Source organism: Temnothorax nylanderi, unplaced genomic scaffold, assembly GCF_030848795.1.
Source record: "Temnothorax nylanderi isolate EJ_2023f unplaced genomic scaffold, tnyl_v1.0 TNYL_tig0014_pilon, whole genome shotgun sequence".
Classification (NCBI taxonomy): Eukaryota; Metazoa; Arthropoda; class Insecta; order Hymenoptera; family Formicidae; genus Temnothorax; species Temnothorax nylanderi.
Genome location: NW_027249076.1, coordinates 206,554 through 223,912, shown reverse-complemented (window position 1 = coordinate 223,912; position 17,359 = coordinate 206,554). Strand labels below are relative to the sequence as shown.

The 17,359-nt window shown below is 39.7% G+C and overlaps 2 protein-coding genes across 8 annotated transcripts; one reads left to right on the top strand and one right to left on the bottom strand.

Annotated features, from left to right (window-relative positions):
- Positions 1-204: 204 nt before the first annotated feature.
- Positions 205-8,705, bottom strand: LOC139768103 (actin-binding Rho-activating protein). 3 transcript variants are annotated; one of them, XM_071697947.1, is made up of 4 exons: positions 8,539-8,705; positions 1,220-1,350; positions 836-1,085; positions 205-673 (listed from the first exon to the last, which is right to left on the bottom strand). In XM_071697947.1, the coding sequence occupies exons 1-4, from the start codon at positions 8,563-8,565 to the stop codon at positions 566-568; spliced, it is 516 nt and encodes a 171-aa protein (XP_071554048.1). In that variant the 5' UTR covers positions 8,566-8,705; the 3' UTR covers positions 205-565. The 3 variants fall into 3 exon arrangements, with proteins under 3 accessions (XP_071554048.1, XP_071554049.1, XP_071554050.1); XM_071697948.1 differs by lacking the exon at positions 8,539-8,705 and adding an exon at positions 2,651-2,844; XM_071697949.1 differs by lacking the exon at positions 8,539-8,705 and adding an exon at positions 1,593-1,819.
- A 1,626-nt stretch (positions 8,706-10,331) lies between these two features.
- On the top strand, positions 10,332-17,329 carry Ef-1a-f1 (translation elongation factor eEF-1 alpha chain). Of its 5 annotated transcripts, none has more exons than XM_071697938.1 (4): positions 10,332-10,490; positions 13,658-14,500; positions 14,830-15,323; positions 16,257-17,329. In XM_071697938.1, the coding sequence occupies exons 2-4, from the start codon at positions 13,678-13,680 to the stop codon at positions 16,323-16,325; spliced, it is 1,386 nt and encodes a 461-aa protein (XP_071554039.1). In that variant the 5' UTR covers positions 10,332-10,490; positions 13,658-13,677; the 3' UTR covers positions 16,326-17,329. The 5 variants fall into 5 exon arrangements, with proteins under 5 accessions (XP_071554039.1, XP_071554042.1, XP_071554038.1 ...); XM_071697941.1 differs by having other exon boundaries at positions 10,341-10,490; positions 13,662-14,500; XM_071697937.1 differs by lacking the exon at positions 10,332-10,490 and adding an exon at positions 10,521-11,000.
- Positions 17,330-17,359: the final 30 nt, after the last annotated feature.

The window sequence follows — 17,359 nt, the reverse complement described above, 5'->3', positions numbered from 1 at the left end:
AAAATCGGACATTTAGTTCCAAAAGGTTATTTAAAAAAAAATTTCTAAAAAGTAGGGTTGTCACAAAGTAGGGTTGTTACCCTGTTATTCGAGGGCCACCTGTGTGTACCAGAATATACATATAATGTTATTTAAGTATCTTACATTTAGATAAAGATGTACAGGATTATTGCAATATAAATCGCAAAATATCTTTAAACGGCATAAATTATTACTAATTATTTATTTACATAGCTGACGGACATTTACATAGGTGACAGCCTCAACGAAATATTCTATAAAAATTATGTTAATTGCCCAAATTATTTTACTGTATCGCATTAACGTATCTCACTCGCGCAACTCGCGAAAATATTTACACCGATCCGCGCTCATTCATTCTCAGTGTACAAAACCGTCGAGAGTCGAATACAATATTATATACTACACTGGTCATTCTCGTATCACTGTGAAATTATAAACGAATAAATACAGGCCGAACTGGATTGTGTGGTAACCCCGATTGTGGTAACAGCGAATGTCGTTTGATGATCGATAACATTAATAGAAACAGTGGTAATTTACATTAACTATCCAGGGCGTTGTTTTGGGTTTCCTCAAGTCGTTGATTATACTCCTTACGAATTTCTTCGATGGGTTTGAGTAAAAATATCGGTACATCATCGTCTCTTCTCTGTGGGAAAAATCAAATTGATGTCACATAACACAGAATAATAACGATATTAAAAGTAAATTCGTTATCAATTTTTGCCAAATTTAATCTCTGCTAAAATCATTTGTAACTAATTAAATAAGAAAAGCATTTAAATATTGAAAATGTTATTCGTCCAATTACCTGGAAAAGACATTCGCCTTCGAATTCTACATATTTCTGCTTTCTCGCTCTCAATAGCAGTCCTACGCATTTGTCGTTGATATTAGTATAAATATTAAAGAGATCGCCGAACGTGATGGCGATTACGTCAGGTTGATCCCGACAGGGGCTGCCTTCTTGAGCAATAATTTCGCAGAGCTCCAGGATCCCCTTCAAGACATGGGCGTTCGCTTTGCGACCGCGTAGATCAGACAAGGAGCCTGCTTCTGGTCTGAAAGAAGCGGGTTAATAGTTACCACGTTAATTACTCAATTATATATATTTACATAAAGCAGTTATATCGTTTTAAATTTGTTATAAATGTCGTTAAAGATATAAAACTTACAAACTACAAATTTCACGTACCTGCCATATTCCTCTTTCGAGAATTTCGGCTTTTCGATGTTCAAACCAGAAGTGAACGGGTTTTTGCTCTGCTTATCTTTATGTTTGTTGGCATACTGGTTGAACATGGCAACCTTGGCTCCCAAGGATTCCTTCAAAAGAGAGCAAGCACGTTAATTATTAATTCATTATTCACAGTCGATTAAGACATATAATAGGTCAAGAATTTCATTTCGTAGAATACAATTTGCTTGCACAAAGGATTCTGTAGAGTTTTATATGCAAGGAACTAATAAAGAGATAAAATACTTTTTTTTTTTTTTTTTTGAAAATTTTATATTCAAGATGTTTCGACGGAGATTGCAAGGAGTGCGAGTTGGGAGTTATTCAGTACCTAATAAGACAGGCATTTCTGGGAATCTGCCAAACTGACATAAGCCTAAGGATTGACCCTGACCATAAATGACGTTTCAATGGCACCTTGACAAATTTTCACAGTTACATGTATAGTTACATTCATATTCGTGCATTCATATTCGTGCAGCCATTCGTTTCAGAAGATAAAAGGTTTTATTTGAAAAAGAAGCTGTAAATCTGTAATTTTTTCTAAGAAAAATGTCCATTTAATAAAAAAACATAAATTAAAATATATTAACAGATTTATATTTGTTAAAAATGTCTACACTCTTGTCAAATGTTAATATTGCAAATACTATGTTTTAAATATTAAATACTTATAAATTATGTGATGTTTTACAATCATACAGAGAGATGGTTTAGTAAAAATGTCTTAAAGTATCCATGATATTCTTCTATCATCTTTAACATATCTTATCTTAATTTTCCATTATTTTCTATTATTTATAAAAAGTATATTTATATAATTAACACCGTCCAGAAATTTCTCATCAAGAAAACTTAACTAACTTTAAATAAATTCTTTACAGTGATTCAATGCTTATTAGCATCAAATTTAAATCGATTATCGATTTAAGTAAGTGGATTTAATTTCCAACAAAGAGCTATATTTTAAAGACCGATAAAAAATCGACGCGCAGTTTACTAAGTTTAGAAGAAGTATGAAAAATTCACACATTATTATTAGTCTACCAAGATTCAGTCTGGACCATAAGATAAATGTACCAATACCTAGACACGGTATGTCTGGACATTTTCATCATTTTAGTCTTTAAATAAGTTATAACGCGATCTAAAATCAAAGAATCAAAGATAAAAATATTTTTCTTGTATTATATTTTTATCTTTGATTTTAAATCGCGTTATACTTATTTAAAAACTAAAGTAATAAAGGTATCCAGACATAGGTCTCAAGTGCCTCAGCATTGGTACATTTACCTTAAATGGCATTTTCCTCTCTAGTTGGTTATTTCAAAGTGCCATCGCTAATCCATTTCCCAATGATATAATCGAAGAAGATATCTCGATACTCACATACATCGCCGAAGACATTATAGTGTCGTGATTATTTCAACAGAGTCGCAAGAGAATAATGCTCGACGTGTAATAAGGGAAGCTGGGCTTTCAAGTAGTTAGAAACTATCTTGACTATCGACTCCCACTTCCGGTACTCCGGTACTGCCAAGTTCACTCGACACTGCCGACGCGAATACGACGTCGTCGCGACGCCGCGCGTCTCTTTTTATAAGAAACCGACGGTGTTCCAAGGGGGCTCCCACCCTGCCGCGGTATTTCGGCGCTGTCCGAAATATTTGCCACGTTTCCGAGCCGATTCCCAGACTTGATTGGTTGCCAGACGGCCTTCTGCCCGCTCCGGAAATGATAATTCATCAATCGCGAGAGCATGGAATCATTCACGTTTCATTCCGCGCCTTCGGGAATCAGTTTCGCAAAACGGAACGGATCTCACCCCGCGTTTGTTTACCGGACGAACGTATCACCGGCGATATTTCGCGGGAAACAGTACACTAACATTTCCGGGAATGTCACTCTGTATTCGCCGCCATAAATTTTACTTGCTATAATAATCATAATTGGGAATCGTGATTTCAAAGTTCAATATTAAGCTGCAAGAAAAATCTATCAAATATATATCTAATTTTTTTCCTTTATAAAATAAATTCTTCTACATAAGATGCATTTTGTTTCTCTTAATATTTCATTTGAATGCTCAAATCTTTTCCGATCAAAATGACATAGTACAAAGATAGTTAATAATATAAATCTTTAACATTGAAATGTTTATTTCTAATTTCGAAAAAAAGAGATTCTGAGATTGGCCTAGCCTTTTATAAGCACAAACCTAAAATTACGATCGCGGGTAAATAATTTCACGAAAGCGTCGGCGTCGGTGTCGCAAAAGAGGCCGGGCCATAAATCGATTGGCGATGCAATTATATCGGATCGCGTGCACGTTCCCCAAAATTACCGGCCCTCACATGACGATCGCGTGGCCATTCAGGAAACCTGAGTACACATGCCTCTAGCAGTAGGCGACCGAGTACAACGTGTACTCAGCAGAGCACGACTCGAATTTAATCTCCCAAATTAATTTTTGACCGACGACAATTTGTCACTGACAGGCGGACGATGTACGAGCTGAATCGCGCGAGCTCGAAAGCTCGTAAATCGCGAAGGCACGAGGGTAGTCCGCATTAATAAAACACCTTATAAATATCCCACGTGCCCTTAATTTATCGCCTAGGAATCGGATAGATTTGTGAATAGATTCTCCGGCGTGCGTGACTGCTTTATCCATCAGTCACAAAGTTACCTCGTTATCGTGGTGAATTGTGTTTCCATTTAGCACTCAGCAATACGCATTGCAATAAAACTTTTCAATTATTTTGTTAATTAATATCAAATAGTAGAGAGAGACAGACCAGAGTTTTAAAACTGTAATTGAGTAAAACTATAATTAAACAGAATAAAACTATAAATCAAAACTGTGATTAATTTATAGTTTGAAAGCTGTAATATAAAAATGAAAATTTATGATAGCGCTATTAATGAAATATTATTACTTATATTTATTACTTTCGCGAGAATTTAACTTAGAACGCAGATCTATCTTGAATGAATATTCATTTCGCGAGAAATACCACGAAAACATCCGCACTGATGACCATCCGTAAAAGGAGCTTCAAGAAGCTGACGCTTGTGACGTCGGATTTTCATCACTCCTGAAATCGCTCCGGAATTAGATCCGTTTCTGCTCTCATAAACAAACGTACGTGCGCAAATACGTCATGATACCCTCGTTAGTTGCGATACATACAAGCCCAAGAATGCGGATACGTACGCGTAATTCACATTTATTTCTTAAGAAACATATTCTGATTTAAAAACCGCTCCCTTAAGAAAAGATTTCGGGAAAGATTTATTTTAAATAAGGATTTTTTTAATAAGGATTTTTATACGAGTATATTTTAAAGCAATTATTCTAGAATCTCATATATCTTTCCTCATGTTTGAAAAAGACACTTGTTTTTAGATTCTTGCTTTCTGTTTCGATTTTAATCTTCTTAATATCCAATAATAATATCAAACAATCTTTTTACTCAAACTGCTCGATTCTCGATTGAAACGCTTATAACTCTGTCAATTTTGTAAATATCATTTAAAAAATATTGCAGAAACATATTTTTAATATCCAAAGTTTAAAGCAAAAAGTTTTTTAATTTTAAAGTTCCTTAAACCTTCTTTTTATTCGTTTACTCGTGAATCGAGGAAAAACTCAATTGGACGGAATCAAGGAATTCAATTTTAGTACAATATCCGTAACTAAAATCTTCGGAACAAATTTAGAGATCCGGAGTTATAAATATATACTATTTAAAATCCAGAAGTCGTATAACGATCGTCGCATATGTGCGTGATGGAGGATTCTATAAATTATCTCTACCGGTGACCCTCCACGTGGCAACGACCCGTCCGTGAATTCTATCGTTCTCCTTGCCACTCGGGATGAAAAAAGCTCGCGTCAGGAATGCAATAAATCACAATCAGCAGAAGTATAGCCTAACCTAGGGCAACACACGAGATCAGAGACCCGCCATATGCGTGCTATAAATAATTCATAAAGAAATGAGGGGTCATTCATCTTCCCAAAAATTGAAGCTTATGACGAAATAAAACGGCGAAGCAAATCGTATACTTCATAAACACATGAAAGAAATAAACTTCGAAAGAATTTTCCCTGACGTTAATAAACTAGGTCTTCCTGTTTGCCGCGAGATTCTAAAAGATACTTATCTACAATTTATTGCTTCTTCTATCTATATTAACAGTGGCGTTTTACGGAGCTATTTTCTCTTGGAGATCATGGTGGAGATATCCAAAGTTGGACACGATTTTATAGGACATAATCGATATGCGGAACTTTCGGTATAAAAGCGATATTCCTCCGATTGATGATATACACGTTCGTTTTTGGCACGCTACATCAGATTTCGAAGTAATTAGGCGAATCTGTGTTGACAGACTTATATAACTAAAGCCAAATTAAAGTCGTAAAACCGTTGGAATGACATTCCAAGCTCATTTCCTGCGTTACCTAGCCTAATCTAGTGCAGAAACGCAGTAATCCGAAATGAATCAATGAAGTCTCTCGCGCAATCGTATCTACGGAATAATATGAGAATAGGCAATTAAAATCTAATAATTAATTTAACAAAATTTATGTTAAAATCAGAACACGTATACGTATATTTAACACCATGAATATCTAGCACATAAGTATCTAACACATTTATCTATACTTTGAGCAAAATGTAATCTTTAAAAAAAACGCAATAAACTATTATTATAATTCTCAATCTTGACAAATAATTATTATGTGCAGCTTATCGCAATAACGCGAACGAAGCTTAAAGAGATAAAAATAATGGAGAGAAATCGATGATTTAAGTATTCGTTTTTTCATTATTAGATATTATGTCAAAATCTAAAGTTTTATCTATGTTAACTAATTTAACATTGTATAATTTTTTATTTATTTTTTATTCTCTTGTTTAATCTATCACATCATCGAGAATTTATATGTGTCGAATTACAACTCTGAGAATAGTATACGAATGTAATTTAAATACGATAAGTACGTTTGAAGTCGATTCAATTTTATATGTTAAAGTACTCATGACGTCGAGAGATCACGCATAACACTTTCGCACGTGCGTCAACGTGAATGCACGCGCCACTGACCGATGTCAACGATATGTGGGCGTCAAATAAGACGTTGGTATTCGAATCTTTTCTCCGTCACACAATCTTCAAGTGTTTGGCACTCGAGTCTGTCTCTTGTATTAGTCACAGCCGGTGTTCACGCGACTAATGATTTGTCTACCTCTATAAATCCACGTCCGCTTCTGCTTTCATCCCATTTTTTTTTAATTTGACATCTCCAACTCTTCTCCAAAAGAATGTGAAATTTTTAATATATCACAAAGAGAAGTTTTATTATATAATATACAAAAGATAAAAATAAGATAGACCAATTGTCCATAAAAGTAAAAATATACATTGGTTATTTTGTGTTCTTTCATGCCACCCGTCTTTAAAGAAAAACTGATATTTAAAAAAAAAACTTTAATAATGTTATCTTATCGCATTAAAAATTTTCAAGCTTTCTATATCTATAAAAAACAATGCATAGTATTCTTTATTTATTGATATAATAAAGAAAACGGATGTATTTTTCTTAGACCGTTTATCGATAAAAATACCTATATTTCAAGAATCCATGGAACATTATAACCATCAAATTTGCATCCGTTGTAAAAAAAAAAAAAGATGTAGATCGGGTTATCGGACACAGGAAACGTCATAATTTATTTGTCTGTAGCCTTGTCGGACGCCAAACATGACCTCGTTCGGCACGATACCTTTCTTTCCTGTTTGACAGTTCAAAGTACGTTTGGCGTTTATCGCGAGACTTTCAGAAACGCTCTTCGAAATAATTCCAAATAATTCCTCTTCAAATTAATTTAGTCTTACTAATAACTTACAATAAATAAAATCTAACATAAAAGACTGGCCTCCCTCTCGTTGTATCCGGCAAATTTATAAATTATTTATGAGACGCGGAGAACCTCTTCATTATATACTTAAGAACATGGAAGATATAATCATTTAATAATAAATAAAAATAACTATACATATGTGTAAGACTCGCAAGTCAGTACACAAAGGACTAAGAAAGTGGGTTACCTTAACGATCGATCTGGATAAAATAGAACATGCCATTAACATACACGCTCTCGGAACTAAAAGCGGAATACCAATAGAACTGGAAATATCCGCGACTTATTAAACCGCGCTAATGGAAAGTATGTTTACATTCCTAAGTTGTTGGCAATCCCAACTCCAAATACATATTTCGCCGTATTACACGTCGACTGTCCCGTTTCGGGATTTCGCCCCGCGATTATCTGTTTTCGATCTCCGCGGCCAACTGAAATATCGGCAATGTATCAAAGTATGTTAGAATAACGAATGAGTAGCGAGCAAATCATGCCGGGACATACGCGGAAATCGCGGCGTAAATATCATCTTCTCTCTCTTTCCCAGTTTTTCAGCTATTTTTGGTTAACGATCGTTATTTTCAGCGGCGTTCGTCACGAGTCCGGAACTCTCGGAGCGGAACTGAATCGCCATTTAAATCCATTTCATGGACATTAATCTTTGACGATCGTCCGCAAATTGCCCGCAGTTAAATAGAAGGGAATCAATTAAACCACACTTTCTCGGAAATGAGCACATGATAAATGAGATGTAAGAAGTAGAAACATTTAATTACTTTAAACCGTTTACTATGAACTTTGTTCTTTTTGTCAATATAAAAATTTTAAGTTAAACAAAAGAAAGAGGAGAAAGAAATTTTACTAGAAGATTCAATAGATAAACGCGACGTATACATTTGCATAAACAAAATAGTGAAAAAGTCATTAAAAAAGTGATAAAGGCGAAATATGGTCAGACAGTAGTTATTCCTTCAGTAGCCAGACGATTATTAGTTTAATAAGAAAAATCTTGAACCAGATCTTTATATAAAAAGCACTTGATTAAAATGTATGTGTATGTATATATTTTGCATATATTAAATGTTAAGAAAATAAAAAGTCGGGAATGCGTATAGGTATATGTATATAGTTATGTGTATAGTTATGTGTATAGTTATGTGTATAGTACTTATGTTAATGAAAATAATGGAAAAGGGAAAATAAAGGAGAAATGCTCAAGGCGCGATCAGATCAACGAAACAGCTTTATTAATAAGTATAAGCTTTAGCACAAGTTTAATTGCGCGACGTGACCGGAATATTAAGTAAAACGTTGCAGTAGACGACCTTGCCACACACTGACCTCCTCTGAATCACTAGAATGCTCCATCTCCGAGATGCAAAGCGACACCTTTAGACGTCAATATTCATCGAAACTTATGGTTATATAACTCGATTAGCTGCACAGGATCTGAAATTACATTACTACGCACGCGAATTTAATTTTCTCCGCGATCTTTGGAGGCAGCACTGACCCTCTCGCACGACGAGATGACTGTTCGGTTCTATTTATGATCGTAGCGAGCACGTGATGTCAGCCGACATCTTCTTCGAGAATTTGAACTGAAAATTTTCCATTAGAACGACAGTAGTGCATACTCACGATATTTCCTAAACAAAAAGCAAAATAAAAGTCATGTATATAATTCGGTTATTTATTATGTCCGTTGTGACAATTTATTGTATGTATTTTGTATTTTAATATGTCTATAGAATTTAAGGGTATTTCTTTACAGATAAAGAACTTTGAAAATCGCGTGTTTAAAACGGTATACATATACGAGAAAGTTACAGGATTAGTTAAAAGTAAGAAAAATTTAATGCAAAAAAGCTTGACGCGCTACTGTGTAACAATTTTTGCGTATAATATTTTAATAAGTAACAATCTTAATTAAAATACCATAAAATACTACTGATACCATATCTGCCAAATAATAATTTTATTACAGTCAAGGTATTATATCTTCTATTGGCATGTACAGAACGACCTGTATAATCTACAATAATTTTCACGCGCAGATTGTATCTTAATTGATTTATTAATCAATTTGGTTATTAATTGTAATTGTGGGGATGCGCTCGTCTCCGCGCATTCTCACGTTTAGCTGGATCACTTGGATGTATAGTGACCACGCAATGGCTTGTTATTCAATTAAATACGTTACATACATGGAAAGAAAATGATATTGTATCAATCATTAGTCTAATTGGAAATAATCTTGTTAATTCAAAACGTCAATGCTTTTGTTCTAATAAAATAAATATTTGTTTCATTAATACTGTTATTTAATACACTATCATTGTTTTTTCTGTGTATAATACAGTATATACAGTTATTGCTTTTATTTTTCACACAACATATAAAATATCAATTTTTAACATCTCTCCACTTTTATGATATATATATAGATACTTTTCTGTACAGAACGCGGAAAATACTAAAAAATAAGCTTCTATATTGATATTATCTTATCCAATAAAAAAATCAGAGAAGAAAACGTGCAGATTTCTCAAAAACACGCGCGACGCGCGAGAATTACTCTTGAATTATCCCACCATCTCGCTTTTCTTCCCGCTGCCGCGCTGCATAGTCAAGCGCGCGCGGCAGAAAAACAGCGCGAGCGGAAGATCAATAAAACCGGCGGTAACGCGCAAGATATATGTCGCCGATGGCCCTTATCAGTATCCAATTCGCCCGATTATGCTCGGACAACGAGCTTTCTTCGCGGGATAGTCGCGCGCTAGGAAAAAAAGCACGTCTTCGGACAAGCAAGAACGGCGCGCGCCGACGCGGGGGTGGCGCGGCGCGGCGCGGCGCGGCGCGGGCGCAGGCGTATCGGAGCGGAATGCAGCCGCGGAGCGAGCGAGCGGCCGGCGCGACGATGATGTCGTTCTTTTGTCCTCGTCGAGGAGGAAAATAGACGCTCGCCGGCCGGTCGGGAACCAATCGAGCAGGGTCGCGGTCGCGCAGACCCGTGCAAGCGCAAGCGCCGCGGGCACGTTTCAGATGGCATCGCGATCGTTTGTTCACGACCCCCTCTGACCCCCCTCAACCCCCTTTTTCCACCCGCCGGCCCCGCCGCCTGCGCCGGAGCCGGAGTAGAGTAGAGCTTTCCGTCTCGTCCTCCCTCGCCCTACGTTCCACCACCCTCTTCCTCGCTCCACGAGCTTGCGTGCGCGCGGCAAGACGGGAGGCAGGGTCCCGGCGGTGATTTTTCGGAGCGGAGTATATATCCGTCGACGTCGAATCCTCGGGTAAGTAAATAGTCCCGTGTCGCAAGAACGACCGATCGTCGCCTGGAACCTCGAAGAAACGTGCCGAGCTTGCGGCGGACAGAACTTCGATCGGTCCTCGCTGCCTGCAAGCTCGGAGCCGGCTTCGTTCGCCAGCCAGCCAGCCAGCGGGAGTATCGATTCGAGCCGGCGCGCCGCTTCTCTCTCTCTCTCTTTCTCTTTCTCTCTCTCTCTCTCTCTCTCTGTCGGGCGAATCCGCCCTCGACTCGTCCGCGAGCCGCCGTTCTCCGAGTCGGGGGTGCCTGGTCGCGAGGTAAAAGGGTTTCTCCGCGCGAGCCGCAAGCTCCGGCAGTGAGTTTCCGACGACGAGAGAGCCGGCCATTAACGTTGGCGACCGGTCGCCTTGCGTTTTCGACCGAGCGTGCCGCGAGCTTCCTGGGTGCCGTGAATCAATCCCCCCGCGGCTTGAAGCTTTTTGCTGCAAGTCGGGGTACGTCGTCGCGATCGATTGATCGGGGCAACAGTCGATCGGTAAGTGGTACCAATTCGAAGGGGTAACCTCGTTGCGCGATATGTCGTAATCGCGTCGTTTTAATATCTCGTTGGATCAGCGTTGTGTCTTTTTTCCCCCCCCCCCCCCGCCTCCCAAAATGTGTTCCCCCCAGTGAAAAATCGCACGGTCCGGTTACGCGATCGTTCGTACGAGCGAAGGATGGGTGGCGAAAGGGCAGCTCGCAGGAATATTGGTAATTTCGCGGATGGAATGATGGAAATCTCTGATAGTGACATCGCGAGGACACGACGTTTCGAAGCGAATAGTCGCCGCTGAGAAATGGCCGCCTTCGTGGGGCTGTGACTATTATTAGAAAAGGCAGGCCGGTACGCGTTACGTTAAGACGCGAGCCGCAAGCGAGCGAAGTGAGAATCGGTGCAACCAATTGCACCGATTACTGAATTTCTGTGAAAACCTTTTCGGCCGGCACCGATCAATTCGGCTGGTCAGTCTGGCTTTCTCTCTTCAATTATATGCTGTGCATTTCCCGGGATAAACAATGATCTATCTAACACGGATTTCAGATAAATAATCTTTAATAAGTGTAGCTAAAACTGCTTCCCATTTTTCGAAACTATAATCTTTGTTCCTTTTGGGTGAGAAAAGAAAATTTAATTATGTGATCAACGTTAACACACATTTCGATCTAATTGATAACTTGCTACGTAATTTAATTCAGTTAAATTCTGAACTCTATAATGAATCACATGATGATAAATAGAAATTTAAATCCCTCTTGAAAAAATTTCTGCTGCGTCGATTTCTAAAATGTATATTTTTTTTTTATTAAAATTGAAAATTCTCCGAGATTTTAATTACAAATTATTTTCGAGAGACTGTCAAATAACTATGTCTAATTAATTTCAGAATTCTGAGAAGTAACCAATCCGAGAAATAATTATCTTCAACGATTGAAATAATTTTCTGAGAAATAATCATCTTCAAATACTTGTCGCGGAAACTATAAGTGGAAATTTCTCCCATCAGGCACACTAATCTGATATTCATCTGCTTAATTCGGTCTTTAATGTCTGTCATTCAGGCAAAGAAAACACGCAACTTTTAATACATCCTGCCCACCGCACCCCACACGTAGATCGAGAGACAGCGTACACCCTTTATTGATCTAAAAGACAGACTCGCGGGACGGGAATTACCTGAGCCCCCGCGCTATATCACGATCCGATTCGAATCCGTCGGAATGCGGTCGGCCCTAATCCTAATTAGGTCCCCCCCCTCAGATTGGTGTAATCGAGCCGAAATTGTTTTTCCGCGGCACGGATTACGATCGCCTCGGCGGAGATCCTCGGGGAATAACCGCGCATGCTCGATTCGATACCACTCATATTTATACACGTACGTCAAGAGAGAGAGAGAGAGAGGCGAGGGGGAGGGGGAGAGGGAGAGAAAGAGTGAGTTCACGAGCCCTGCGTAGGTCTCTCCTTGAAACGAATCAATACCCTTTGTAGCTTGTGAGAGGTCCTCCGTCCTCGCGCCGTCAATATTTATCGTCTCTTTAATGTCCGATCAACGCACCGCGCGTGAAACCGCTCCGACGCCTTATTAAAAGCGAGGATAAAAATTATCTGTTACAATTATAATCTTTATTGACAGTGCTTTATGTTAGGTATCGATCTAGAAAATCGCGGAGGAAATTGTATATTTAGAAATTAAAGGAAGAGATATTTTTGACACATTATATCTAAATATTACAATATTAGGTCGTTTGACAATGTCGCATTTTTTAAAAGACTTTGAAGAACGAAATTTACATTCATTAATTTAATATAATGCAAATTGTAATCGCCACTTTGTTTCCACTACCTGTCTACTACCTTGAAATCAATTATTCAATTCCATTTCGACAAACATGTCAGAACATGGAAAAAAAGAAGTGTCAAATCAAAACTTATATACTCGTATATACTTACTTTTTAAAACGATCTATAAGAATTTAAACTTTTTTTTCTTGGTTGGACTATATAAAACGACTTTATTCAAGCAAGTTTTCATCCTATCCTATGCAATATAATCTTATTTCAAGATTTCCACGTTGAAACTAAAGGTATTTTTAAATCAAGAATATTCTTTTTTTCCGCGTAATATAAGCAAAATAAATACGACATCACTTATTGAACAATCTAATAATAATATATACAGATACAAATTACGAATATCATATGATAGATTAGAATTTATCCCTCTAATTACTTATGAAGCTACTAATTATTGTGTATGTTACACGTTGTTGTCGCTTGCCCAAAACTAATGCTTAAATTATTACTTCCTACACGCTAAACTCAAACGGATAGATAAAAGTTCCCGCTTAGTGCATATATTTACACATGTGGATTACTTACATAAGAAAAGACTCACCCGACAGCTTTAGAACATTCTATAGCTGAATTGTGCGTGGGGGTTCAACACTGGCTTAAAAAGCTTCCCCTTGAATCTACAATGTACGACCGATCAGTCTATAGACAGATATTGCACCACAGAGTCTATTCTATAGAGGGCAACATTTCATATTAGAGAACACAATCATTAAAGCAAACTAAAGTCGGCACGCTATTCGATCGTGTGCCGTTCGATCGACAGCTCACTTATGAATTCTCGAACAACTTTGTGTCGGTAGGTAGCTAGAGCCTCGACATCATGGGTAAGGAGAAGATCCACATAAACATCGTCGTGATCGGCCACGTCGATTCGGGCAAGTCCACGACGACCGGCCATCTGATCTACAAATGCGGCGGTATCGACAAGCGGACGATCGAGAAGTTCGAGAAGGAGGCGCAGGAGATGGGCAAGGGCTCGTTCAAGTACGCCTGGGTGTTGGACAAGCTCAAGGCGGAGCGCGAACGCGGCATCACCATCGACATCGCCCTGTGGAAATTCGAGACGGCCAAGTACTATGTCACCATCATCGACGCGCCCGGTCACCGTGACTTTATCAAGAACATGATCACCGGCACCAGCCAGGCCGACTGCGCGGTGCTGATCGTCGCGGCCGGTATCGGCGAGTTCGAGGCCGGTATCTCGAAAAACGGACAGACCCGCGAGCACGCCCTGCTCGCCTTCACCCTGGGCGTGAAGCAGCTGATAGTCGGCGTCAACAAGATGGACATGACCGATCCGCCGTACTCGGAAACGCGCTTCGAGGAGATTAAGAAGGAGGTGTCCTCTTATATCAAGAAGATCGGCTACAACACCGCCTCGGTCGCCTTCGTGCCGATCTCCGGCTGGCACGGCGACAACATGCTCGAGCCGTCCCCGAAGACACCCTGGTACAAGGGCTGGAAGGTGGAGCGCAAGGACGGCAATGCCGACGGCAAGACGCTCATCGAGGCGCTCGACGCCATCCTGCCGCCATCCAGGCCCACCGACAAGGCCCTGCGGCTGCCGCTGCAGGATGTCTACAAGATTGGCGGTATTGGAACGGTGCCTGTCGGCCGCGTGGAGACTGGTATCTTAAAGCCAGGTGACTGCAACATGAATTCTGGAAAAGTAATTAGAGTTACTTCGGTCGCGAGAATCGGATTCGGAAAATAGTTGAAATATGGGTTACCAAATTATTTATTTTTACTCATAAATCGCCTTTTATAAAATCAGATATAAAAAGATTTATACATGGTCGAGATTTATTGATTATAAGTCAATCGCTCTCACAAAGCCATGCATTATCCTAACAAATCACTTCTACTTATTTTTAAACACAACGATCATTATTGTCCATTTAATTATCTTTACTGTGACACTTTAGACGAATTAATGTAGATTCTTATAAATCTAAAAATTTACAATTTTAAGGTATGTTGGTGACTTTCGCGCCGGCGGCTCTCACCACCGAGGTGAAATCCGTCGAGATGCATCACGAGGCACTGACGGAAGCCCTGCCTGGCGACAACGTTGGCTTCAACGTGAAAAACATCTCGGTGAAGGAGCTGAGGCGCGGTTACGTCGCCGGCGACTCCAAGAATCAGCCGCCGCGCGGCGCCGCCGACTTCACCGCCCAGGTTATCGTTCTGAATCACCCGGGACAGATCAGCAACGGCTACACGCCGGTGCTCGACTGCCACACCGCTCACATCGCCTGCAAGTTCGCTGAGATCAAGGAGAAATGCGACCGCCGTACCGGCAAGACCACCGAGGAGAACCCGAAGAGCATAAAGAGCGGCGACGCCGCCATCGTGATGCTGCAGCCGACCAAGCCGATGTGCGTCGAGGCCTTCCAGGAGTTCCCGCCCCTGGGCCGCTTCGCCGTCCGCGACATGCGTCAAACCGTCGCCGTGGGTGTTATCAAGGTACGAGAAATTATCTCGAAAAATTCAGGATAAAAGCAGACTGAGAGCGAGTGAAACATAAGAACGCATGAAGTGTCTTCTTGTTATTACCATTTGGCTTTTTGTTCCCCAAAAGACGCAGTATTGTAATTTATTATTTGGTTATTCTTGGAATTTGTTTTTGTCATAATGGAATATTTTTCCACTCCTACGCGAGATCAGAGAACCGACAGTCGATCTTGGTTCTTTCGCTTGACAATTTAAAAAAAAGCTAACACGATATTTTAGAATCTATTAATCAGTTATGCATTCTTGATATTTCATGACAAATTATTTCCTTGTGGCAGAGCAATAAAAAAATTTTTGATAAATGCAGGCTATCTTACCAATTTTTTTGGAACTCACGTATTTAGACATTAAGAATTATTATATAAGTGCTAAAATAATAATAATCTGCATATCCTTCGAAAATAAAGCGAAGAGTTTGTTTACCGAATATTATTATAGTATAATCATTGCTACTAAATATTATTATATAAAAAACAGAAAGAGAACAACAATTTTTTGCGAGCTGACTCAGTTTTCTACGTCAAAATATGTATATAAAATGTGTGAGTTCCAAAAAATCATTGAGACGGCGCCGATACTGAATATTTATCAAATTCTCTCACTGTCTATCTACATTTTAAATATTTTTTTCCCATAACTTTAATATTTGTATTTTTCTTCATCAAATAAAAAACACCTATGCTTTTTTTATGTCTGTATTCTGTATACTTCGAAATAATTTAAATACTCTAAAAATATAATATTATTTTAACAATGTATCATTTGTAAAGATAAAATATTCTTATTCTCGAATTTGATCTTTAGCCTACAATACTGATTGCTCCAAAATAAATCATTAATATGTATTATAAATCTCACTTATAACAATTCGTAACGCTTCCGCAGAGTGTCACCTTCAAAGACACCCAGGGCAAGGTAACAAAGGCCGCGGAGAAAGCCCAGAAGAAAAAGTAACCATCAAGCTTCCTCGGAAGCTCGCAGTCCGCCGGCAGGTGCCATGTGGAAGCAGGCGTCCCCGTGCAGCAGCCGCAGCCGCAGCCGCAGCCGCAGCAGCAGCAGCAGCAGGGACCCACCGTCAGGATGCAGCATGCCACCGCGGTGGCTGCCCCGCTCGACTCGTACTCGTCGACTAATACCAAAAGTCATAAGATGTTGTGCTTACCCCCGTTACATTATCCGGTAGTGTTGAACCCGCGCATCTATCCGAACCTGCACATTCAGTTCACCCATGCCCCGCGCACGCCTCACATATGCTAGGGGGAGCGTTGCCCCGCGTCTTACCGCGTTTATCATTAATTAACTCGATATTGACGATATGTGTCCGGTATTTTACCAGGTACTCAGTTCCCTTGGACTCTGTGTAGTTAGGTTTTTCAATTGAATACAACACCGAGCATCAGCAAAACAACCAAATCGGGGGGGTGTCGCGGAGACAGCCGCGCTCGGGACCCTCCCCCTCGCTCTCGCGAGAGGAGCTGAGCGAGACAGCGGGTGCATTGCCTTTTCCCACGTCGGAGCAGCGACGGGGGAGTGCTTTAAGCCGCGTCGTCGTGATCGGCGACGTCGAGGCGAGCGCACCGCTGGCTCGCATACCCAGCAAGACTTCTCTCGATTCTTTTCGAAGGGTTCATTAAGGCTGATTTGTTCCGAGACTTGGTTGCCTCGCTCTCTGTGCTATTAGTTTTTATTATACTTATAAGATATTTATCTACCTAGTTATATAGGGATCATTAGACTATGCTCCCTCTCTCTCTTGTCGTCGGCAAGTCGCCGGCTGCCTCTCCCCTCTCGAGGAGGGAGAACGAAATCGTCTCCTTAAAGAGGATGAGACATCCGTCGCGAGTCGCTCATGTTGATCTCGGCGCTGTCCCTCCCGCTGACCATAGACGCGTTCTATGACATTGTTTTGACCCTTAGCCAGTATTACGTTGATGTAATAAAAAAAATCTTTAATTGCACTTCCGGGTCTCTTTACTTTCTCCCTGTAT

Bases quoted from the DNA above. Each gene is read 5' to 3' on its own strand.
- Ef-1a-f1 (XM_071697938.1), top strand. From the start codon at position 13,678: ATGGGTAAGGAGAAGATCCACATAAACATCGTCGTGATCGGCCACGTC. The intron at 14,501-14,829 runs GTGACTGCAACA...TACAATTTTAAG, and splicing joins GACTGGTATCTTAAAGCCAG to GTATGTTGGTGACTTTCGCG. The intron at 15,324-16,256 runs GTACGAGAAATT...ACGCTTCCGCAG, and splicing joins TCGCCGTGGGTGTTATCAAG to AGTGTCACCTTCAAAGACAC.
- LOC139768103 (XM_071697947.1), bottom strand. From the start codon at position 8,565: ATGGAGCATTCTAGTGATTCAGAGGAG. The intron at 1,351-8,538 runs GTCAGTGTGTGG...TCTCTTTTGAAG, and splicing joins ATTCTAGTGATTCAGAGGAG to GAATCCTTGGGAGCCAAGGT. The intron at 674-835 runs GTAATTGGACGA...TTTTTCCCACAG, and splicing joins AAGGCGAATGTCTTTTCCAG to AGAAGAGACGATGATGTACC.